This window comes from Coccinella septempunctata, chromosome 3, assembly GCF_907165205.1.
Source record: "Coccinella septempunctata chromosome 3, icCocSept1.1, whole genome shotgun sequence".
Classification (NCBI taxonomy): Eukaryota; Metazoa; Arthropoda; class Insecta; order Coleoptera; family Coccinellidae; genus Coccinella; species Coccinella septempunctata.
Window position 1 is genome coordinate 22,242,188 of NC_058191.1, and position 26,116 is coordinate 22,268,303.

Here is a 26,116-nt window from a genome sequence, read left to right on the forward strand (position 1 = left end):
TTAAAAAAAAGTAATAAAATGGGTGTGAAATTTTGAAGATTGATATCTTTTATTTGTGTGAAATAAGTGCGTGTTTTGCGAGAATCTGCTAGAAATTTTTCTTAAAAAGTTTTCATATAACATATTACTCTGCGTTGTCTAAGCACTATGTTTAGACACAGAATATCAACCTCCATAATTATAAATCCTACTTAAGAATAACTTCTTTGAAAGTAATTAAAGTGTTAATTATTGTTCCTTTCTTAAGATGGGATTGACAAAATTTTGATTGCTCTATCAACTATTTGACTGTTTTTAGTTGAAGGGGGTAAATTGAAAATTGTTCGGTGGAAGTTTATAGATCACTGCTCTATTTCGAAAGGAAATTTAGAATGATCAAAAAATAATATGCCATAAAACGAATAGATATGGATCTGTCCATGAAGTGCTCGAATCCATAGACTGTGAAACCAGAAAACTGATGTATACTCAGATGCATGACATGAATTCTGTCATTTAGATTAACAGCATACCAGAGACCAGTTGTCTCTGAGCTTACTGTATCTGTGGTGGCATAAGTGCATGATACAATCTTCATATAGAAACAAAAATGAGGTTATTACCAAAGACTATATAACTATAACCTTTGGTTCTTACCTGTGCAAGCCCGGGGCGGCCCGTGAGGTGCGTTAACGCCGTTTCGAATGCTGTTGTATCTCTGAATCACACTCAACTAATAGCTAATAGATTGAGAGTTTCTTTGAAATTGCCGGCATTGAAAGAGTAGCTTCCTTCATTATGTCCACGAAAGGACAGTTCTTATTTTATTTTAATAAATAGTAAATATCAGAAAAATATATACAGGGTGCATTTGAAGGGGAGGCTTTTTTTTCAACAGAAGGTAGAACTGGTGAAAAAAGCGTTCCACCAAAAATCACCTATACAAAACTTTCAAAATAACAAAGTTGAAAAAAAATTGAAAATGATTACTGAAATAGATCCTAATACGACCCTAGACCGTTTGTTGGCTGAATTTTAGCAAAGCAGTGGGAAAAAACTTAGCTCCTGATTCGACCATGTAGTTTCGTTTAGGATATTGGCTCGTTCGATATTTACATGGTAATGAAAACTAAGGACTTACACGATTTTATGAAATGGCTCATTTCGATGCCAAGTGACAGAAGAGACCTCTAGGACACAAGTGTAAAAAATAGAATAATACTTCAAAATCTCACCAGTAAAATTTGTCTAAATTTCTAAGTTATTAACTAATTTTTTCACAGTGGACATCACAATCTTCTTGTTCGAACATTTCAACAATCGTCGTAAAAATGGGATGAAATGGGGAAACCTCATAGCACTGCCTCGATTTTCTACATTTTTTCTCACCCTAAATGGCCTAAATTCCACGATACAACAATTATGATTTTATCAACAGTGACCTGATGCATCTAATCCGATGAACTTGGTACTGAACCATTCATTGTCCAGCCATATGTTTATGTTTTGTTTTTGCGATGAGAATTATTGGATAGACGAATAAAGGACATAATTTCCCCTAAATGGATCCTTCATGCAAGGGATGCTTCCTGCATACAACAATTAACGTGGATGAACAGTTCTCAATTGACTTGCAGTAAAATGTTCACTCACATAGTGTAGTCAGTAGTGTTTGCTGAAGTCATTGTCTGAAAATTTTATCCACTTCGCAGGACTGAAAATAAAAATAATAGTTATCGTCATTGCTGTATCCCGTTACTGAGAATAAATCTACAGACTCAAACACTGTCCGATCAAACTTATAATTTCTTAGGGCTACTTGCGACTGTGTGCCCTCCTGTGACTGAAGAGACCCAGCCGTGACCTACAGATCCTTCCACACTACGGGCATGGATAGTCACCAACCAGATCTGGCCGCCACTATATCCTTCTCGAGTCTCCATTATAACTATGTACAAAAGACCTCCACTGTGACCTGTCTAGCGCTAGTTGTTCCCAGTTATGATTGGCATTAATTGATTTTAGGGATTGATGTAGTATATCCTCAAACCGCTTATACTGGCCTCCTGGTTTCGGAGCTCCCCCTGTGAATTCGCCATACAGCTCTCTTTTAGGGAGCATTGTGTCTTGCATCCTCAGAATGTGGCCTCTCCATCTGAGTCGGGCTCCGTTATTTGAGTCTCAATTGTTATACAACTAGCGCGCTGGAAAACTTCTGCATTTGAAACTTTGTTTTCTGATGTGCATTATTTGTCTTAGATGACGTTGTTGCGTTTATTCAAGCTGTGTAATATGTGTTCTGTAGGGCGTTCATCTTTCGCTTCCGTAAAGAAGCGTTGTGACGACCACTACTTTGTTAACAGCTGTCTTGGTCTTCAAATTGAGGTCGTGATTTTGAAACACTCTATCCTTTAACTTCCAGAATGCCCGTGATGCCGAATTGATATGGTTGTGTATTTCTGTGTCCAGGTTAGCCCTAGTATTTATGAAGCTTCCCAAATATTTGAACTGCTCGACCTGATCCAGATTTTCATCCTCCAGGCTGATATCTTCTCTTGCAGCTGTCGCAGTGTAAAAATTAGGTCCACCGTACCTCGATTGGGTCGAAAGCCGCACTGGGATTCAGGCTACAGCTTTTTTGAGAGTGGAATCAGACGATTAGCCATAATCTTCGAGATAATTTTACCGGCTACACTAAGCAACGATATGCCCATGTAATTGTTGCAATATGACGTATCGCCTTCGTTCTTATAGAGGTTGATAACTAAAGCGTCTCTGAAGTCTTGTGGCACATCTCCTTGTTGCCAGATCTTGCGGAATAGTGTTAGGAGACTATTGACAATGTCTTCATCTAGGGCTTTGAATATCTCCGCTGGAACGCCGTCTAGACCTGGTGATTTTATTATTTTTCATATTTTTTATCACACTTATGTATGTTTTCCGACATTGAGATTTCGTCATCAAGCGATGTCTTGGTCTATACGCGGGGAGCCGGTCTAAAATGCTCCTTCCATCTTCGAGAATTTTTCAATCATCAGTTAGGATAACTCCATTAGCATCTCTTATAGAAAAGTTAGCTTTTCTGCTTGAACCATAAACAGTTCTAATAGCTTCGAAAAAACGCTTGTTTTCATGGTTATCGGCGTAAGCGTGTATTTCCCTAGCTTTTTCTCTCCACTATCCTTGATTTTTCTTATTTCTTGACGGACCTCGCGTTTTATGTTTATAAGACTGTTTTCGGCTACAATATCGCCAGACTTGTTAATTGCTGTTTTCATTCTTCGTGTTTTGCCTCCAAAAGGGGTGTGATATGAGTTTCGCTGTCGGCGAACCAGTCTGGGGATTTTCGGGAGCGTTTTGTGCCCAGTATTTCTTTGTCTGTATTTAAAAGAGATAAAAATCAATGAATGACCGAGTCATATGTTACAAGTTGTAATACAAACTTACATTTCCATTTTCCTCAGTAGAGTAAAAAACTCAATTTCGAAGAATCCGTTTTATTCGATCCAGTTTTTTACCATGCAATAACTTTCGAACGATATTTTGGAGTTTTCTCCAAGAACTTAGACCAAAAAATTTAATATTCAGCAACAAGAAGGAGCTAGATACAAAATAAGCGCTACGAGAATAAAAACATTCAAAACCTTTTTGATCAAAATGGCCATCTGAAATCTTACAAAATTTCATGTTTCTGCAAATGGCCCTCAAATTAATATTTAACCAATTTTAAAGTCTTAGAGACACATTTGAAACATATGTGGCACTAACATCACTTTAGTCGCTTTGGTTCCCATCTTTCTACTCTATAATCTTCGACTGAGAACGTGTTTCTCCAGTGCGTCAATCTCCGAGATTTGGCGTACCTGACTGTAAAGCAGCTTATTTAACAACTGGTGAATGTCAAGAAGCCACCTTCACCTATCTTATCAACGTAACCAATATATTCTCCTTTATTATCGACAGAATCTGTAGTAAATTTTGCTGAATGGTGAAATAGAAACGAAGCTCTCTAAAATTTTTGAATTCCCTTATTTATTTTTCAAGTAGTTGAAATTAGTTTTTCAGGATAAAGGATGAAACTTGATTATACTTCATTTTGTCTGAAGGAGAATGCCCAAGTAAGTTAAAACGCTATACAGTAAACCAATAAGAGAATATATTAAGGAGCATCTAACTAGCTAAAGTACATACATAGTTACAAAATTAACTGTCTCAACAATTTAACATAACCTATAATTTCCTGACTAGACAAAGTGAATACCGATCTGATAAAATTGAATTATATTGATCAAATCTCCATTTTTGAATGATCCATATATATTTCATGGAATGAAATCATCAATAGCACCATCAACCAAATATTCAAAAGGGCATAACCCAATGTCCTGACACTGGCATTTTTGTTTTATGCCTTGCTTAGTTTTCAATATTCATTAAGAAATTCCAATTGTTGACTGGAAAAAGTCAAATATGTGTTCATTAACCACCACAATCTCATTTATGCCTCATAGGTTAGTACTTTCCAAATATTATATGTAATTGTGAAAAATAAACGTTTTTCTAAAAATAATGTGTGAAATGTTGAGAAAGCGCCAATATTTGGCTCAATAATTTCATGTAAATATCTGTCAATGTATAAAATGTCAGGTGAACCCATATCTCCAAATTAAAAAAGTATCTGCTAAATGTGATATTATGTTGAACATGATTGTTTTTCTAAGAAGACTCTTTCAGCTCATTTTTAAGGACCTTTAGAAAGAGAAAATTAAAATATACAGGTTATATTACGAACAAAAAATCACTTTCATATCCTTGAAAGGTTGATATGGATATAATCCAAATTGGAGAAGGAATGATATTGATCGCACTATTTGGCATGTGCATGTACCCTTATCCTTTTGTGGCCAGATGAGAAACTGCTATGGTGCCTTTGGGTAGGTTGCATACAAGGTGTTCTATTAGTTTTGCGTAAAAGAGTAGACATTGCCCCGTCAGACCATAGGTCTAAAGAGTAGAGATTAGCCAACTGCCTGATTTTATCTTTCTCCCCACCAAATAACTTGAGCTCTGATTTGGAACTGTCTTGTAAAAATTTAGCAACACGCTCGTTAGCGTTTGTGACAATGCTGAAGCCTGGACGTTCGTCTCCCAGTCGTCTACAACCTGAAACAGTAGGTTATCAGGAAAACCTTCATAGTGTTGAATGTATACGAACAACCTGCTCTTATCTCTCTCGGATCATACTCTGAGAGGTACGATGGCTCTGATGGTGTTTCAGCTGATGGCGCCCAATCAGTCAATTCGTCGTCGCCTTCATGACCTTCACCTCCACTCCAGCTAAGGCTGCTTTCACTAGCAATGTCGAAATTATCGTCGATACTTTGTACTTCCATTGACATTGCCTGTATAAATGTCAAAAAATATTCCAGAAGAATTCTCTTGAAATTTATTTGCAACAAAGATTTAAAAGTGTCAGCTTGACAGAAACTTCTACCAAACTCATTTTCACTTTTTTAGGTTCGATTTTTGATAAAATTGTTATTTCTACATTTTATATGCCAATCGTTTGATGAAAAGTGCAGGGCATGGATGTTTGAAAAAGCTAACATATTTGATCTCTTCGATTTGTGGTTATGGACTTTCACTAACTAAATCACTTTGTTGTTGCCAATAAACCTACTTTTGTCAATGAACTACAATGAACTACACCAGGAGAGTCCCCTAGTTTCAACCAAATTGTATTCTCGGGATCAAAAAACGTGAATACAGACCGATATGTTATAAGATATTACCCCTATGACATTCAATTAGGTTTGGAGAGTAAAATTAAGGTATTTATCATACTAACATCATCTATGGCTGGCTTTTTGCAGAACTTCTCAATCTTGTCAACAATACTCTTATGTAAAGGCTTTATTTTGTTTCCATTTCTGATGTGACCATTCTCAAGGATATCTAGTTTTTGTGATCTCTTTCTTTTTCCACACTGTGGTATAGGTGTTTCTTCAATCAGCATTCTCTTCAATTTACGTTTTCTACGAAAACTAGGCCTTGCAGGAGAGTGTTCATTGAACGAATCACTTTCGAGGCTGTGGCAAACCACTAAAAATGTGACAAGGATTAAAACATTACAAAAAACCCTTAGAAAAAACATTTCAAACAAATATTGCATGTACAGGGTGAGCAAAATAGGTGATACCTGAATTACAACTTTTTCAACCCAACGAAATAGAGGAAAATGCATGGCACATTTTCGTCTTTTGGGCTGAAGGACCTCAGGTCGATGGCCATTAAAATAAACTTTTTCTCTCTCTCTCTTTTCGTCTTTTCTCGAGAAACTAATGCCATCAAATGCATTACTCTATCTTCTTTTGTTTTCTAGATATAGGTCAAAATTAAAATTTCAACTTTGGTCATTATCTCCGTTTCTGTTCAAGCTAGGATGTTGAAATGAGAACAGTGGCGTACTATGATTTTTTCAACAGGTATATTTGCTGAGCTATAACATAAAGATATATTTTTTCTTATGAAAACAGTAGTTTGAAATAACTTAAAAAGACTGAAGGTGATGTATAATATATTTCTGAAACGGTAAAAAAATGGCGATTTTTTCTAAGTCATTTCAAACTACTGTTTTCATACGAAAAAACACAACTTTATGTTATAGCTCATCAAAAAAGTGTCTGTATTGTGTCTTCATTTCAACATCCTAGTACAAAAAGAAACGGAGATACAAAGTGCAAAGTTGAAATCGCCCAAATTTAAATTTTGGCCTATAACTCAAAAACAAAAGAATACAGAGGAATGCAGTTAACGGCATTATTAGTTACTCGAAAAAAGACGACATGAATGGTACATTCATTTTTCTCTTTCTCGTTGGGTTGAAAAGTTGTAGTTCATCACCAATTTTGCCCACCCTGTACAGGATGGAGGAAAACAATGGCATAATTTCGTGCGCTTTTCTACATACAAATCCAAATCTGAAAACAGACCGGGACTATCATTTCCCGATTTTTAGTTGCGACCGAAATTTGCAAAACTATTATTTTTAATGATTCTGAATAACTCTCTTGTTTGATCTCGTACTCATAAAATATTGTTACTAGTGGCACATTTTTGTTAGTAACTAGCGGACCCGACAAGCATGTCCTGTCGACCCTGCGAGTGGTGTAACATGGAGTTACACCATAACTCTATATGTGAATCTGGTCAATTTAAGTCTATGCGTTGATCATTGTTTAGCTTGATCACAGTCGTTCTAAACGAAAAAATAAGAGAGTGAACCAGTGCATGATCTAAAAGGTATTGGACCTTTTCATGATTACAGTGAATCGTCGATTTCGATTTTAGTCAATTGTAAGTTGAATTGCATATGGTTGTACAACCGCGTACGTACTTCATTCATTAATTCCAAATACTTTGATGAAACTCATGTGTAATCACACTAAGTTTGGTGAATGTACCGATATATAGAAATATCGATATTTTTACTCGATATATATCGATACTATTGAGGAATATCAATACAAAATATATAGAATTTTTTTTCACCCTCGCCCATCCCTAATTATGCTTCAAATCTTGAGCTATCTCTTCTTTAATTTCCTTTAGTGTTTCTGAGCGTATTCCTTCGAGTCCGGCTGATTTTTTCGATCGAAGACTAGTTATGGTTTTTTCTACTTCGTCGGTAGGAAACAAAAAGAAAGACACATCCCGTTGCGAGTTTTTCTATGAAATCATTTGGGCCTGTCACCTTTATGGAGAGTACAGAGAAGGAGAACGATCGACGTACTAAAAATGTGTCCCCGAAAACGGGAAACGTAGGATAGGTGTCGCTGCGGTTGCAGCGGGTATCGATAAGGGGTGGGGATTCAAGCGTCAATTTGAAATGAACAGCCTTCGTTTTATTTTAGGTTATGTGTCATCGTGGTTTTTCTGATGATTTTTCAAATACCTTTCTTCAAATCTATATTAAATATGAGTTCTCTGAATTCTATGCAATAAAATGCAAGTCGAAATCAATGAAATTCAAAAGAAATCACTGATCAAAAAAATTGTACCTACTTTTGTTTATCATTGTTTATTGAAAGCAGCTATGTTAGTTGGTTTACCGTAATCTTCAAAATTATATAAATCCGTAGTTAGGAGTAGTACACATCAAGACAACAAAAGGTAGCAGTCTCAGATTCATCACTTAGGTATTAGAGTAGATTCTGTTGCCAATACTCAGCTGAGAACCGATATAAACCATATATTATGTTATGCCAACAAAATTCTTCAACAATATTTACTTCTGAACCATGTAGTTTTATTGGTTAGATATTCTTATTCAGAAGAGTCAACTTCTCACGAGGGATGACAATTTCGATTTCGTTTATAATGAATCCATCATCTTTTTGATATCTTCATCGCAAAAGTGCTCTTGACACACAAATTGATTCGGAGTCGATTCTTGAGATAAGGTTTTTTCCAATTTTCTCTCAAAAATGCTCTCGGAAATTTTATGTCTTCTCCTTTTCTTTCCGATGCCAAAACACTCTTATACTAGCGCACGCTTCAACATTTCACCATGGTCATATGTTGTTCTCTTATCAAAAATCGAAAATAATAATATTCCTATCAAAGATTATAGAGTAGAAAGATGGGAAACGAGGCGACTAAAGCGATTTGAGCGCCATCTGTGTGTCACGCGTGTTTTCAAGACGCTAGGACTGGTTAAAATATTAATTTGAGTGCCATTTGCAGAAATATATGAAATTTTTTAAGATTTCAGACGTCAATTTTGATCAAAGAGGTTTTGAATGTTTTGATTCTCATTCCGATTTTTGTTTATCTGGCTCGTTCTAGTTGCTGATTTTTGAATTTTTTTGTCTTATTTCTTGGTGAAAACATCAAAATATTGTTCGAAAATTATTGAATGGTGAAGAAGGGTGGATCAAATAATATAATGTATTTTACTTGATTAAGTTTTTCACTCAACTAAGGAAAATGGAAGCGTAAGTATTAAAAGTCGTAACATGTGAATCGGTCATTCATTGATTCTAATTTTCAGTGCTCCGAAGTGGATAAAATTCTCAGGACTTGAAGACAATTACTTCAGCAAACACTACTAACTACACCATGTGCAATGAACATTTTACTGCAGGTCAATTGAGAACTGTTCATCGACGTAAATTGTTGTATGCAGAAAGCATCCCTTGCATGAACGGCCTATTATGGGGAAAGTATGATCTTTATAGGTCCATTCAATGATTCTCAATTGCTACTGTTTCAATATATTCAAAAATGTAGAGGTTTTATTGATTTCCATTTGGGAACCGAGTGACTGTCAAATTGTTGTTTGGAAAGTCAGAGTTTTATGAAACCTGCTGTGAGTGTTTTGTTCATTCATTTAGCAATTTGTATATTGTGTCATGAAGAGACCATATCATAAGGAAATCATAAAAAAAGCACCAAGAAACTATACTGACATACAGGTCTTGCATATGCCTGTAAGGTTTTTTTGTTAAGTGTGGTTCTGAAAATTCTTAAAATAATACCTACATATGTAAGTAACTGGAATATGTATGCTATGATGGTATATTAATTCAGAACAACCTTTTGTACAGAAACAACACCTTCGACATATAGCAGATCACCATATACTTTATTGTCCTAGTTAAAGCTTCATTTATTGTCCACCATTTCAATTTTTGTAAATTTTTTATGAATTGCAAATAAACATATAGCACATCCAATAGCGTTTTTCCTTGATATCAATTGATTCCAAACAATGTTTAGATGAAAACTAACATCCTGATCACAAAGCAAAACCATACTTTTGTTTTGTCGCTCTGGATGTTTGTTTTCTGATAGAAACAAAGTCAATATTCGAATGTTATACGAGAAATAGAATTCGAATTTCGCGCCCCTCAATTAAAAAACAGAAAACTTTTATCAAAAAGTTTTCCTGTATTGACAGTGCGTTTCTAGCGCCATCTCATTGTCACGCGTGTTTTCACTGGCCAAAATGTAGTCGGTTTTTAGTACTAGCGATATGAGGGCGTTTCCTATCTTTCTACTCTATAATCTTTGATTCCTATCATCTGTCACCAGGGAAACAGTTCACTCAGGCAACGAGCCAACTACAATTTGATTTGTGTAAATCAAAATTTCGCACTCTCGTGATGGCCAGCGCGCCTGTTGGCAAAAGCATGAACTACCCTATTGGTACGTATTTTAGGGGACAAAAAATCTGTGGTCTCAAAGCAGCGATCGTTCTCCTTCTCTCTACTCTCCATAGTCACCTTGTTTGCATCTTAGAACATAGAACGGGCATTCAGTGCTACGAATGAATGATTTGTAGTACACACATTCGATGTTTCTCTGTCTAGCGCGACACTAAGGCAGTGTCGTAATCGGACACCGTTTCATGTTGGATGGCGCTCTGGGTAAATAATACCCAGTAGAACATGCCAACATTGAATAAAGTTCCATCAATTCCAAACGTTCTCCACCGTAGAAAAATGCTATGTTGCTCTGATGAGGCCAAATGAGGCCGACACCATGGTCAGCATCTGCTTTTCTTCGGTGGAGCGTACTCCATTTGGGGCCTTGACGATGGTAAATTGGCTAGTTCAATTCAGATCGTAACACTTGTCGATATTCATCGTCGGGTGGTATGCATCTGAATTTATCCTTATTAATAAAATTTTTCTCGCACTGGGCGATTGTATTGTGCCAGTCCTGTTCTTTTTCATGGCATGTTCGGCGTTAAATTTTCGTAATCTGTACATCTGACAGCTTCCTATTGATGAAACTCACTGAAATTCATTCTGTCATATCCAGCAATTAAATTTGAAAGTGTTTGATGGTGGAATTTTTCAAAATACGCTTCGCTCGAAAACGATGCATCCCATCCAAAAAAAAAAAAGAGAGGAGTTTATTTTTGATTCGAGGACCCCAGTTTGAGATCTTAAGGGTCATACTGACTATAGCTTCATCAAGAAACATTTTTCGAAACATAAAACGTAGGATAATGAGGGAACAGTTAATATTTCTCAGAGGGTTATGTCCGTTAAATTTCTTCTAGCTATTTTTCGAAACACGAAAAGAATGCAATTTATTGATGAGCGGTCTTTTTACGGATTTAGCATGCTGTGGAAAATCCGAGCAAAATTTGGAAAATTCCTGTTTAATAAACCAGACAAAGTGGCCTTGATTTCCAAACAGAAACGGATACATATATCAAATTGTACAACTTTTTTATAAGTCAATGAATACTACATCTCTAACAATGGGTTTCATAAAACCTTGATTGTCCGATCAAAGATTTGACAGTCACTTGATTTCTAAAACAAAATCACTGAAACCTTTTCATTTCTGGATATATTGAAGAAGTAGCAATTGAGAATAATCGAATAAACGTATGGACATCATACTTTGATGCGAGAATGATATTCTGAATGATCATGATTGATTTATCGATTAAAAACAAATTGACTAGTTCCTAATTTACGCTTTCAATTTCTTACGTGAACTTTAATATTAAGTTTATGGTCTCCATATATCTATTATGTATACTTATATTGATATTACGTGCTTTATGCTATGAAAGAAGTGGAGCCAAATCGTTGTTAGAAAGGGACTTACACACATGCGCGAATTAAAAATCCAAAAATGACGAAAAAGATATTGATTAATAACCAAATATTTCCATAGTATTTAATTTCTTCAATATTATTATCTGTGAAATGACAAGTCCCCGTCATCGTTGGCAAACATATCTTGCATTAGTTTGTCCATGTTCAGGACCTCACTCTACAGAGGCGGCAACTCCAAAACGGTAGCCCTCATTGACAGATGCGATCACGTGATATCCAATAGAGCGAATTTCCGCCCAAGGTCTTAGGAACGCTGCCTCCTGAGCGCAACATTCCTTATATACATATCTTAGTTCTTAAGTCATAAACCACAGATGATCTTTAACAGCAACAAAGAACGAATGTTCGAAATTTGAAAAATAGATATTTCTCTACTGTTTTTGGTCGAGAAATCGTTTGATGTATTCGAATTCAATAAAATGTTTATCTTCAATTTAGGATTTGAAACTTGCGATACAATATTCACATTGTCATTTGTGATCTGCTGCAAGAGATGACAAAATGATTATTTGCGGGTTCTTGATTGCTTAAAACATTATACGACTTTTGAACTTTGGTTAAATTGCGACTCTATTTGAATAGACTTTCAGGCTTTTTTGTGGAAAACGTTTGGTTCATTATTGGGTGAAATATTCTCGTAAGCAGCTAATTTCCATTCGATTAAGGAATATATTGACAATTGACGTCATGAAATGTTTCAAGATTTCTTGTAGACTAATACTTAAATAAGGAGATCCACTATACGCAAATTGTAAGGAATACTTGAGGAAGATACAGGAAGAGGCTGAAACCTCATCTCTGAGGACAATTACGAAGTTGAGAAACCAAAGAAACAGTCTAAAGCTTAAATAATTCCTCTTATATAAACCTCCTGTACAAGTTGACAAAATTGGAACCAATCAGGGAACCTAACAGGAAGCTAAATGTTAGATTCCAAAAGACACTGGGATATTAAACAGAAAGTGCCACTTTGTTAAAAAAATATTGTATTTCTGAACAACTGTTCAACACCTATTTCTCAGGCTTATGAGGGTTGTGAGAGCTCTCTTGAAGGGAGATATGGAATATAGCATGAGCTATTTAAAAAATTAGGTTTTGCCTTGTTGAAATTACTCAATTGGTAGACCATGTCAGGAACGACTTGTAATTGCTTTCCAGCATACCATCATATGTGAAAGACCCTATTAATTACTATTCATTGCAAATTATTCCAGGAATTGTGAATATCAAAGTTTATATCACCCTCATAGTAAAGTCAAAAATCCACTATTCTCCATACAATTGTAACATTGTGGCTATGCTGCCCAATTTCAAAATAATCTGGATACTATTGAATAAAAATTCCCATTTGAGCATGAATAAAGAAATAATATTAAGGGACTTCCCTTAGAAGCAACCAACTTAATTCTTGTACCACAAATGCCCTGCAGGGTTGAAATTATTTTAGCACGAGTCCAAGAGCAACAACTTTTACATTTTCATTACTATTGCAAGTGGTAGGTGTAGCTCCATTCAAAACATAGCAGTATATAGTTTAAAAACCAAAGATTATAGACTATACAGTATACAACACAACTTCAAAGGTGAGTCAACCAAGAGAAGAGTAATAATTACTGTAGGTATATTAGCATTACCTGATATCATCATAACTCGGACTTTATTACCCGATATTTCAGAACGCAATATTTATGTATCCAGAAATTTAGCCTGAAATCTTACCTAATTTATTATATCGACCCCTAAGAAAAGGTTGCAAGGGATTTCGCATTCTTAATGAATCAGATCCCATCACTTTGAAACTCAAATCATCGGAATCACTTTGGTGAAAGCTAACCACCTTGTTTCTACCATTCTCGTCACCTCTGTTTAGGACCTCCGAGTAAGAACTACTACTATCATCTGATCTATTGTCGCCAGATTTATTAAGAAAAAAATCTAAAAGTAGGCAGCTTATTAGAACCATAATACGTAAAATATGCGAAACTTACGCAAGTTTCCTGCTGAGCGGGTTCTTCTCCGTAAGCCCCATTTGATATTTGGGTCGAAATTCATAGGGCCACAAGACTCGGATTCTTCGAGAGCATTCGTTAAATCCTTGGCCAGATGCTCCATTTTGTGAAATAAGTTATCGAAATGCAATTCAATTCAATTAGATATTATTATTAGTATCATAGAACGTATCTATGGAAAAAACTTAAAATAAACCATACTCTAAATATCCTTTTCGAATTCTCAAATGTAACGTAAGTAGACTTATGTATGTTTATAATGTTCAATGTTTTTATTTTTTAATTTTTTATTGCAATTTTGAAGTTGACAGGTTGACACTCAACACCACAGAACACTAATATTGTCTATGAAGACAATTGACAATTGCACAAAACAGTGAGCATAGAACCCAATATATAGAACACCAAATATTATCTTTTTCTTGTACATCTCGGGAACATGGGACTTCCAGAATTACATCGCGGAGGAAAGAGAGCGAGCAGACTTTGCTCTGATTCGTAGATAGACGTACATCTACGCTCTGATCATTGAACTCTATGGGAACATAGAGTTCAATGGTTTTGACGTAACAGATTGAAAAGATCAAAGATATTACACACGTAATATCTTTGGAAAAGATGAACTAAAGTTCAATGTTCTGAAACGAGCCATAAGTTTAAAAATGCGTATGGTCCGTATATACACATTTGGTAACCGAAAGTTACCAGAGCGGTTACTCTGGTGACTGATATTCAAATTGTCAGGAATTCAACATATACGGACCGCCCACTTACTAACCAGAAGTAACCAAAGTGTATATACGGACCACAGCCAATATAAAGTAGAGGGGAGTAGAGTGGAGTCACTGTCAGAGATATATCTCTGAGTGGAGTAGAACTCCAGGTCATGTGACTTCGGAGTGAACCAGAGATATATCTCTGGAGTGAACGGATTGTAGAAATCCAAAACGAACGGGTGCAGAGCAGGTAGAGTGAAAGTATAAAACGGAAATACAAATCTGACGGACGGAACTGCAAGTCTGACGAACAGAAATAATAAATCTGAGTGTTCGCCGGAAAAAAGGTTCACGGAAAATTTCGGAAAATGGAAGAAGGAATTATATCAACTATAATTAGTACAGTCACTGTTATGATGCGCGAAATCATAGATGGTAAGGATGCAGAAAGGGCAATTCTGGAGAAAAATGAGAATTTTGACGAAGTAACTATCCCCAATTTCAATGATCAACAATTCAAGCAGCATATTAGAGTCTCACTAAATACTTATGAAAGAAAATGGGGAATGAAAATTGTCAAGGAAATTGAATTCAAATCGAATTCCTAATCTCTAATAATGCACAATTCAGATTTCAGTATTTTAAGAGTTCCTCTTCTCATTCTGGAGTATAAAGAGGAGCTCTGTTGAGTCCACTCTGTCATAAAAGGACACAGAGTCGAACGCGCGGAGTGAAAGAGATTTGATTAAAAGAACGATAGGAGTAGAAAAAGCGGACGGAGTGTCTTTTTCGAACTTAGCTATAATGGTATAATAACCCAAATTATTTTTATTAGTTCACTGCGGGGACCCAAAGCACCTCATTTTATCTCTAATCTCCACATAAAGATACATATGATGGTTCTACGGACATATTAAAGGAGTGTTTTTGGTCGGATTCTCGTATTTTTTGTTGATCTGCTATATTTCAAAGTGTTTTTCCAATTCCATGAGGTGCATTTGCCAAGTAGGTGTATCTACCGAATAGCTACTATCTACCAAACTCCGGACCTAGAAGTATTGATATGGCAGTGTCATTAACGATCATGATCTGCGGTCCATCCCATGCTCCTCCAGAGTAAAATCCATTTTCCACCAGCAACTATGAACAAGTTCGAAGAAATATCCCCAGCTGCCTCGGATACAAAAAAATATATTTCGAAATTGAGATTTCACAAACGATTATAATTTTTATTCTAATATCCGTACCCACCCGGCAACCATATTCACTTCCGATTGTAGTGGAAGCTCCCCCTAAAGTAGCGTAGCACTGGTCTTGCACATAAATGACAAAGGCGATGCATAATCTTCAGATTTGAACTGAGAACGACATATTTGACGCAACTGACACTGCACCATATATCTATTATATTATAATAATATAATATAATAGATATATGCACTGCACTCAGATGTGCGATATCTGAAAATTATGCATCGCCTTTGTCATGTCAGTGCTACGTGCTACCCTACTTTAGTGGGCGCTCCCCTTTATTCCAAAATTTACTGAAATATCTACTTCTACTAGTATGTCATTTTAGAAATGTGGCGAATATCATATTATTGAAACTTCCACCGAAGAACATTGAAAATGAAAAAATAGAAGAGGCCCTCAACGGAAAAATCAGCTACGTTATTAATTATAGAACTCCCGTTCAATAATGCAATGCGAAGTACAGAAATCCAAATACACTAAAAAAAGTCAGAAAATATTGAACACTGACTCTGAACTCACTCTGAACGTGATTTGGAATTCTCTAGAATGAAAATAGAAATGGAAAGATTCTGAAATATTGTTGCCCTTTTCGAAAAAATATTCTGATTGGAGAATGGATAATCATTTTTGAAATATAGAAGATGGCACCTGAAGAATCCCACATCAAAGGAGCCGCCTACTAATAAAACTATAAGTATCATCTGGTGACGTTTAGAGAATGTCGACATTCGACAGGCTTGATGAACATAAAAAGCTCTTGTGAATAGGAGAAGTGATATATGCCGACTGGAAATCTTGTATATGCTTTTTTAAATATAATTAGGGAATATTTTCCTATTTTCTGGTATAATTGTACTCTCCTGGGCTACTATTGAATTCATTTTCTTTGCTCATTATTGTCATTTACTGCTCTTTCGTTTGGGTCAGGGACCTTTCAGTTCTTCGTGAAGAATATTTGAACAATAGACACGTATTTCAAGTACAGTTCCTTAGATTAAATATTGCTGTCGAAAAACTGTTAGCTCCCGATCCCCAAACTGAGATCTGAGGTTTTGCATCTACTTGCAACAAAGAAAGGGTGATAGTTCAACAAGACCTAATTCTTAGATGTATAGTTCTTATGTAAATTAATAGTTGTGAAAAAAATTAAGGGGTTATTCCTTGCTTCTTGTAAGGAATATGCTCTAAAATTTGTGGGTGAGTATTTTCCTGGGGGAGGTAATTACCCCCATTATCCCCTCCCTCCCGAAGCGACGCCATTATTTTATGTAATAATCCATTTTTGAATACATCTTGTTTTTTTATATTATACAATATTGTTAACTGCCATCCTAATTTTTTTCGTTGTGGCGTATGTTTGTATTTTTTATATAGCCGTGAGAAAGTTCGAATATAAGGACAAAGTCAGCATCTAGTTCAATTTTGTCTAGTTCTTCACCTTGTTAACTGCTACCCTGATTTTTTTGTTCTGAAGAATCTGAAGTACTTTTATATTCTTTATGTAGCCTTGAGAATATAAGGACAAAAAGTCAGCATCTAGTTCAGTTTTGTCTAGTACCTCATCTTCTGTCCTAACTATACCATGTAAAATCAAAGACAGTACAATTTTTAGGGGTATAAAAACAAATTTTTAATGGTTTTTCCTATATATTTTTAAATCTATGATTCTATAAAAATTAATCATATATGACTGTACAAATATAAAATATCTAATTACATATTTACAAAGTGTTCATTGCTTTTGTTTTTGAGGTATTTTAAGATGCATTGCTGCGTAGTGAATGATTGCTTTTGTTTTGTGAAGATCACTTCATTTTGAGATATGGCAGTGAATAGGGGTGTAAATGGTGGTAGCAAGTCTATTGATATACATATATCTATATATACAGGTTGTTTCAAGATGCACATCCTTCAGGGTGTAACCCCTTAAGGGTTCCTTTCTCCTCGAAACTTTAACACTTTGTTGCTCAAAAGTTGATAGGATTTAGGTCTCTATTCTTCTTGGAATCTTTTGGTCCCTTAACTATATGCACCTTATTCCGATACCCTGTATATGATATATAATATACATTACGCCATCAACGTCGAGCGATCTGTTCGTTTAAACGCGTGTTTGTGAGCATAAAAAAATTGGAGCTCACGGTTTACACTGCGAATCGTAGAACACCACCCAACGTATCGCATAGACCTACCAATATATATACACAAGGAGTTTCAAAATAAGGTGGTCCCTTGCTAGGATATATAGACCCCTGCAAAATAAGTTGGCTTTGTTAAATAAAAAATGTCCGTAACCTTATCCGTATTCGAGGAACTGGCCACCTTGATTTAAAATTTTGTATGAATATTTTTTGGAAGCTGTTAAACCGCATGAGTTTGTTTTTATATCTGACATTGGTGAACGGCGATGGTAACAGGGTTCGTACTGAATTTTCAACATATTTTCTATGAAGTTGAATTTTCTGGTCAGAATTTTATGTTAACTCGAACATATTCAATTATAAAGATATAATAGGTAAAACTCGATACCATGTTCGGTTTTCCGAATATACTGATTAGAAAATGATGGAGAAAGAACTGATTCAAATTAACTATTAATAAAAATCAATTACCTAATTATTGAGAACTAAAAACAATAACATTAACCAAATGCAAAGGTTATCAATAGAACAAAAAATAAATAAAATTAATAAATAAAATTTGAATAAACAGATAGATATCTGATGAAATATTCAAAAACCAGTGAATATCTATGGCGTTACGAAAATTTTTTAGTGAAAAAAATATAACTAATTTTGCAATCTTATAGCAATAAAGCGCCCCTTTTTGAAACACCCTGTATATATTCGGATTATTTTACAGAAAGACTAATATTTATTGTCTTATGGAAGTAAGGATCTATCAACAAATATAAGGTACATACATGGCTCTTTCAAATATACATATGTTACAAGTATTCACACTCAATTTTGGATAATTCTTAAATAAAATATTCGATAAAAGCATATCTAAATCACACATTTCCTTAGAAGCAAGAAAATGAAACATCACAAATTTACTTTGTCGGAACAAAACAACGCAACTGATGAAATGTATTGTGCCGACAAATATTAACTTTAGAATTTTTTTTATTGGTGTATTGGAAATATAATTCTACTTTTCGTCAAAGTATCAGTATAATACGGCATTGTCCAAATACTACTGAATATACCATTAGAATATTCAACACACAGCCAATGAAGACTTTTATTAATTAAAAGTTTCTTAAGGAAGCCACAGGGCCAATCATTTCGATACCACTAACTAGTTACTACTTGGGAAATTATTTCGAACCAATAGTACTTTTCATAAAGTTTAGTGATTCAACAATATCGTAAAATACTGAGAGATAAAAATTTTTGATCATCGATAACGAAAAAATGTTAGTGGACATATTCAGCAGGAAGTAATTTCAGATTCATACAATTCCTTATTTGAAAACATATCTATGATTTCCTAATAGGAACAAGAATTATGACTATTGCAGCTTACTATTATTATTATGTCAAACTAGAATATGTAACTAAAACTCATTTCATCCATCAAGGAAGATATAACATCATACATCATATCATAAATGGAGATACTAACAGAGTTGAAAGTTGAAAAAAATTGAAATCCTCCTGGAATGATATAAGGAAGTAGGTATATTTTTGTTGAAATTTGTTAAGAAACAATTCAATTTTCCATCTGGACTAGAAAAGCGATTTGGCAAATCCACTGGAGTTTGTGATCGATAATATTTACAAATACTATTAAGTTTTTATCATCATAATTTTTTGCCGGACTAGAGACACTAATACTACATAATCGCTAATAGTTTTTTATCTACAATGGTTGTTGACCACACGTGGTCCAGTACATTTAGCCCATTTTTCCTTTTCAACAAGAGATAAACTCAATCAGTTCCATATTCTAGCATTTCTTAGGTTTAAACGACTTAGAAGTTCCAATCATTGTTTTCGAAATGATTTAAAAATGGATTCCGAAAATTCCACAAATATAGTTACATAATTACAGTTTTTAATAACTTAAACAATATTTAGTTTGCACTAAGCTCATCCAGAGCAACACCGGCCTCAATTTGAACAAATTCCTCGAAATTTTTTTTGTCGTAGGTATGTACACAATAAAATTTTAAAGCGTATATTATAGCCTTCCCCAAAGCACAATTTTTTTCAATTTTTCCATTTATAAAATCACGAAGTACTAACTATATTAAAAACGATACGTTCGTAGTCTTGAAACCGCTGAAGCTTATCGAACTTTTCGTTTTGCGACGTTCTTTGAAGCATTTCAGCCCGGTTTACCAATTTCGAAGTGTTTTTTTTTGGTTATCACTAGCCGGTAGTTTAGAAACGCACATCATAAACATCAGTGGGCGTAAGTGCAGTCTTGTGTTCTGGAATCTTTTCTAGGGGAGGGGTGAACTCACTTGGCCTTTTAGGTTCGCAGTATGATGAATCTTCTGATACGTCGACTGAAATAGAAGACATTCTTAACATGTCTTCCACTTGATGGAGGCACTGCTCAAGGTAATCCTGGAAAAAAAAAACCTTCAGTAAAAATTGGTACTCAGTGCTTTTTAGAGCAACTGAACATAGTTCCGAAGCCTTTAGGTTATGACCACTGCTATACTGACACATAATCATTTTAATGGAACGCAAAGGTGCAAATGGTTTTTAGACTCCTAAAAAGTCTCCAGAGTAAAAAGTACAGGTTCATCATAATCAAAAATGAAAGCACAAGCATTAGGAACTGAGGCGATTGTAGAATAGTTATAAATATGTAATTTACTCCTGCTGAGATGACAGATTGACAGATCGATACAGCCTCATGCATGACCCAAATCAACACACTATTACCCATCAACAATTTCAATTCGACCCATCCGCCTGTCATCCTTTAGCACTGTTACTGCTAATTTCAAATAATTTGCGTGCGTGATGAAACGGTAGAAAATAATATGGCGACTAAAGAAATTGACTTTTACTGAAAGGCGCATTGCCAGTTTGCAAACAAATCCTCAAACACCCTTTATTTTGATTTGACAAAATTTGAAAGATTCATTGAACAATCAACCTACCACCTCTGTTTTGGTGATCTTATGGAGCAAATGGAGAAGATGATCCAAGTTCTTTCCACTTTTGCTTTCCCATCCAATACCAGAAAGTGCTGAAGCAACGCATGCAGAAGCTATCATGCTGGGATGGTAGGAAATAAACCTATGTTCTGTAAAAAGAAAGAATACAATGAGTATTGCGAACCTTGAATATCGAAGCATATTATGAAATATAGAATTTGAAGATATCTATTTCGGAGTAGACGTTCAATTCGGTTTCATGCTTGAGGAAATAATACTGAAATATAAGTTCTAAGAGAAGTTGGATTACAGTCAAATAAGAACGTCTTCCATCAAGTTACCGAGCGGGATATTTCGTTCAAACGAGATCCGAATACCCTAACCTTGTCGGCAATTCGACGCTTTCATCATCTGGGATGGAAGAATACATCGAATACTCCTATGCCGATAGGAGTTTGTTCCAAACATCGAAACTTTGCATGCGGTGTCTGCATAATTTATTATTGAAATAAAATGAAATGGTGCATAACATCTCCTTCCTCGACTTGTTTGGAATCGCAGTTTTCAATGCAGAATGGTAATTATTTCCCAGGAGTATGACATAAATAGAACGAGGGGGAAATGAACATTCAATAGAAGTTCAACATTCTTTTTTATACAGCAATAGTATAAAATAAATGAAAAATTATTTTCATTTATTATCATTACAATAATTTTCAAATTTGATGACACGGCCTTTTTAATTAATAACGTGCGTTCATTGTCGCTCAAAAAAATTCGTCATCAACTTGACTATATGGATTTAGCTTCCAATAACCATTTTGTGGTTACCCTAGAAATTTGATGAAGTTATCAAGTTAGCATTTCCTATATTGCGTGAGTATGCTGGGATGACTTTTTGTTAAGTCTAGGTATATCAAAAATTATACGCAAAATATTGTCGTCTTAAGGATGTTTAGTTATTCTTTATTTATTTGATACATACAAATACAACTACAAATCATCAATAAATCGATGTTCCTGTAGAAGAAATATGTTTAGCAAAATATCAAAATAAAGCGAACAAACATTATGCTAAATACGTACAATTTACAACTGATTTATTGAATAACTTAAAAGAGTGTTTTTGTTTTATTTCTCCATACCGTGCAACCTGGTAGACTGGTGAATTTTTGGTTCTATTTGTTTTTAAATTATCTAGATGGTGGTTGTTAAGTTGTCTGGTCTGGTATCTATGGATGTTTAGTCTTTTTTGTGCACAACGACTTTAGTGATCTTCATGTTGGGTTTCTCAGGGTAATTCTCAGATAATACAGTTGTTGGAGTATCCTTTGGAAAATTGTGTACCTTGAGAGCTCGATTTTGCAGTCTTTTCATCCTCTGTAAATTGCTGATTGATGTGTTAACCATATAATAATCAAGTATATAAGCACTGAATGAAATTGGATGTTAAATGGCTTTTTGGGTTTATTTTTCTGACTGAAAACAAGAGCAACCGTTTTCTCCACTTTCAAGATGAGTCTATTGTTAGTTAGCGAGTCCTGGAACTTTTTAAGGCCAGCCTCAAGGCGCTATTGCAAAATATCTAGATCCCAACCCTCGTAGAACAAGACTGTATCATCAGCACACATGTAGTACAGTGCCTCCAATCCCGCAGCTTCTAGACCTCCTACAAACTCCTCCAAAGTATAATAGTGGGCCAATTACTGGTCCCTGCAGTACTCCCTTTAATACCCATTTCTCTAAGTTTCTTGTAGTTCATATAACTGTTAGGTTTGTGTTTATCGGAAATGTTTTTAGAGGAGTATAGGCTTTTCTGCTTATTACCATTTTTTTATTTTTAGTACTAGATCCGTTGCATCCCCAAAGGTTGAGCTGCTATTTTGAAAGCCATCTGATAGTCGGAAAAATTAAAGTAAGAGCAAATTATTTTTTTAATTTCTCTTTCCAGACGTTTTGAACCTATTGATGTCAGTGCTATCGGGCGGTAGTTGTTAGGGTTACTTTTATCTCCCTTTTTGAATATTGAAATTATCTTGCTTCCTAGGCATCGTATCGGTAATATCCCTAACACTAGAGCGTTGTTTATGAAGTACAATAGTTGTTAGCTTATTACACACTGGATATAAAAATTTCAAGTTATTTGCTGTAATTTGGTCGTTTTCTGGAGAAGAATTTTTCTTAAGATTTTATCGAATTCCCTTCATTTCGACCTTTGTGCATTTTTTCAGACATATGGACTTATCAGCGCAGCTTAACTCGGTCTTATCTTCTAATGGAAACATCTATTTGGGGCTTATGAAAGCAACCTCAGGTTATGTACCCAGTCTCTTCTTAATCCAACGACAGTTCTGCAGATCAAAAGGATGATACTTTCGAGTTCTCGTAGCTGAGAAATGCTTTATTCGAGTATGAAATAAATATCCAAACACATATCGTCCTTCGTCGAACGCCAAATATCAATTGTAGGAATATCAATCGAACAAGAAATTTTTTTTTTATAAATCTTTCGGAGAAATAGTGCGTCCTATGGCCTAGTAACTTCCTTTTTGCTGTTTGCAATAGTATGGTAATCACGAAAGAAACGGCCAAAGAGGTCCCGAGTCCCGGCATCTATCCATCGAAAGTTCGTTCATCGAACCCTGACATCACCATGTTAGCCTTGTATGTGTGACGATGACGAAGCTAACACAAGGCCCACAACTGATTTTCGCGGATGAATTAGATTTTTTATGAACGAAGAAACAATATTCTGGCTGCGGTGAACGTAACCGAGTGGCATTTAAAACGGATAATTTACTGATGCTTATGCTTCAGAATTCGAAAACGCTTTTAGCAATAGCAATATCCCCCTGGTTGACCCGAATCCCTAGACTAGCCGTTTTAGTGAAAACATTACAAAAGAACAGATATTTCAATGAACAAGAGAATCATTATCAGATGTATGAAATGATGGCATTTGAAGTACATAAGTAGAGATTGATAGAATAAGTATGTGCTAGTAAAAACGATGAATTTATATGGGCATTTTTATAGTACAGAATTACTTAATAACCTGGATGATCTAAGCATCATAGTACCCTATAGAATGAATGATTTAATTTTGTTTTATTTTTTTTATACTATTCAAAGCATATCGTTAACTTAAAAATACTGATGACTCTTTTTGTGCACTAAATACTCTTTTGGCGCTTGAGTATATTCAGTCTTATTGCAGCAGCATAAGGATGCAGAATACAATAGTGACAGTTGTAATCATTCTCGGAAAACAGAAAGGGTCTCAACAATGAAAAAACGTACACTGCGAGGGAGAGCGAGGGAGATGGCGAAGTACTACGTTATACTACATACCATATATAATGGAGTCATTTATTGACTTTCGGTTATGGTTATCGTGGCCAGCTGTTTTAACGCAATGATATTTGATAGAGAACTTCCTTTGTGGCGGATTTTTTCCGTACATGACCGACAGACGTACACATTTACATTCAGAAAGAGCCATGGACTGGCTGCGAATGTCGGATATGTCGTTGAGGGTCACACACTGTGTAATGTAATAATACTGTGAAGAGAGATAGCGTAGCGACTTTACGACAATGTCGTCCTTCGACTACGTTGACATTGCACGGGGTGTTCATTAAGACAACGAAGAGGAAGATCGTCATGGTATTCTCATATGATGATCATCTACACATGAGAGTATTTTACCCTTCCCATATTGGTCACACTGTAAACAATATATACACATAACTCCAAGGTTCCCGAGGCTTGGGTGCGCCATGATTCTGCAAATTGGGAAAAGAAGATTCTTCGAAAACGAACTAAGTAGACATAATTCGATTTCAGAAACAATGCAATAAGAAGAAACATAATATCTATCCTAGGTATGTACAGAGAATTTCTTTTTGATATTCATAAGAAACTATATTATTGGTGCGATAATCTTTTTTTTTTAATGAACACAGGCGAGTTGGTAGGTATGTGTTACTATTTTTCGTTTGAGAATGAGAACATCACTCAGTGAAATGTGGGTTCTTTACTAAAAATACGTTTTGCTGCATGAACATGAACAAAACGTAACTAACTGAACGGACATGTTGAAGTTAGAGATATTGATTTTTCTACTTTTTCGGGCCATTTATCTTGAACACTGTTGGACTAAAAGCAGTAGGTAGGTACCTTTTTTCACAAACACTTCAAGGTGAGAGAAAATGAGGTTTTCACCTGAAAATTTGCATCTTGCGAGAGGTTAAGTTTATTTTGAGGACTGGTTACCACTTAGAACACAACTGACAAAACAGGAGGAGGAAAATCTCATTTTTCATACATATTAGAATGAAAAACTATGAACTTATAGAAATAGCTCTTGTTCTTTCAATTTTATCAACAAAAACGTGAGACTTGGCACTCTTATGCCTCAAATAGATAAACAACCTGGAAAACTAGAAATAATTACAGACAACAATGCTACTAAAGGGGGCGTTGACACGGTAGACAAAATGTAGGGACTGCGCGGAAGTAATCGGTGGCCGATGGCTATTTTTCACAGCATTATCAATGTTGCGATGATAAATTTCATATAATATGTATATGGGCTAAAAAATATCAGCGCTTTCCTACCAACTCATTATGTTGTATCTGAAAATATGGGCTTCAATGGCAAGTGTGCCAAGAACACCGAGAAAAACTGTTAGAAATACACAAACTTTATAATTGAGAACCTTCATCCTCTGCTTACTATAGAGCAGGTCGATATTCAATTCTATAAAAAAAAAACAAAAACACGATAGACTCGCATGAAATCTAAAAAGTGCCAAGCAGCCAAGAGATTCAATTTTTCGGGCCGATTCGCCCTTATCTGTGATCGGTGGTAACCTCACTTTTAGAAGTTTTGTCAAACCGACGAAGATTTCGATTTCGATCCATGGCTGCGATCATAACCTTGGCGCGGTCCGATTGTTCGTTTAGTTTCTTTGGCGGCCAGTGAAGTGCTGAAGTGCAGTGGTCTGGACAAATTTCCAAATCCTATATATCAGCTGATTTTCTTCCTTTGCTTCTCTCATTCGGTGCTAACATATACTATTATAAATAAAGGGTGTTTTCAGAGGTGAGGCTTTTTTTCGACAGAAGGTGAAACTCATCAAAATTAGTCGTTTAACCAAAAATTGTCCATATAAAATATCCAAGATGGCTGAGATTCAACCCCTAGAAGTTCGACAAAATTTCATTAAATTGCAAGTACATGACTGTGGAAGGTGACTCCGACATCACAAAAACGAAACAAAGCTGGACAATGAATGATTCAGTACCAAGTTCATCGTATTAGATGCATCAGGTCACTTTTGAGAGGATCATGATTGTTGTATAGTGAAAAAAATGTAGAAAAAATCGAGG

At 35.3% G+C, this 26,116-nt stretch overlaps 2 protein-coding genes across 2 annotated transcripts in view; both read right to left on the reverse strand.

The window, feature by feature from the left end:
• Positions 1–4,120: 4,120 nt before the first annotated feature.
• Positions 4,121–13,948, reverse strand: LOC123310035. The gene is made up of 5 exons (XM_044893390.1): positions 13,610–13,948; positions 13,341–13,556; positions 5,828–6,081; positions 5,198–5,381; positions 4,121–5,142 (listed from the first exon to the last, which is right to left on the reverse strand). The coding sequence occupies exons 1-5, from the start codon at positions 13,731–13,733 to the stop codon at positions 4,847–4,849; spliced, it is 1,074 nt and encodes a 357-aa protein (XP_044749325.1). The 5' UTR covers positions 13,734–13,948; the 3' UTR covers positions 4,121–4,846.
• A 3,279-nt stretch (positions 13,949–17,227) lies between these two features.
• The window catches only part of LOC123309663 (G1/S-specific cyclin-D2-like), a 43,354-nt gene continuing 34,465 nt past the window's right edge, over positions 17,228–26,116 (reverse strand). Inside the window, exons 4-5 of the mRNA XM_044892873.1 lie at positions 20,726–20,871; positions 17,228–20,180 (exon numbers count right to left, since the gene is read on the reverse strand). Coding sequence (XP_044748808.1) covers positions 19,992–20,180; positions 20,726–20,871 — 335 coding nt within the window. The 3' untranslated portion in view covers positions 17,228–19,991. The remainder of the gene's footprint in view (positions 20,181–20,725; positions 20,872–26,116) is intronic.

Bases quoted from the DNA above. Each gene is read 5' to 3' on its own strand.
- LOC123310035 (XM_044893390.1), bottom strand. From the start codon at position 13,733: ATGGAGCATCTGGCCAAGGATTTAACGAATGCTCTCGAAGAATCCGAG. The intron at 13,557-13,609 runs GTAAGTTTCGCA...GCCTACTTTTAG, and splicing joins CCGCTCAGCAGGAAACTTGC to ATTTTTTTCTTAATAAATCT. The intron at 5,143-5,197 runs GTTGTTCGTATA...CTACTGTTTCAG, and splicing joins TCCGAGAGAGATAAGAGCAG to GTTGTAGACGACTGGGAGAC.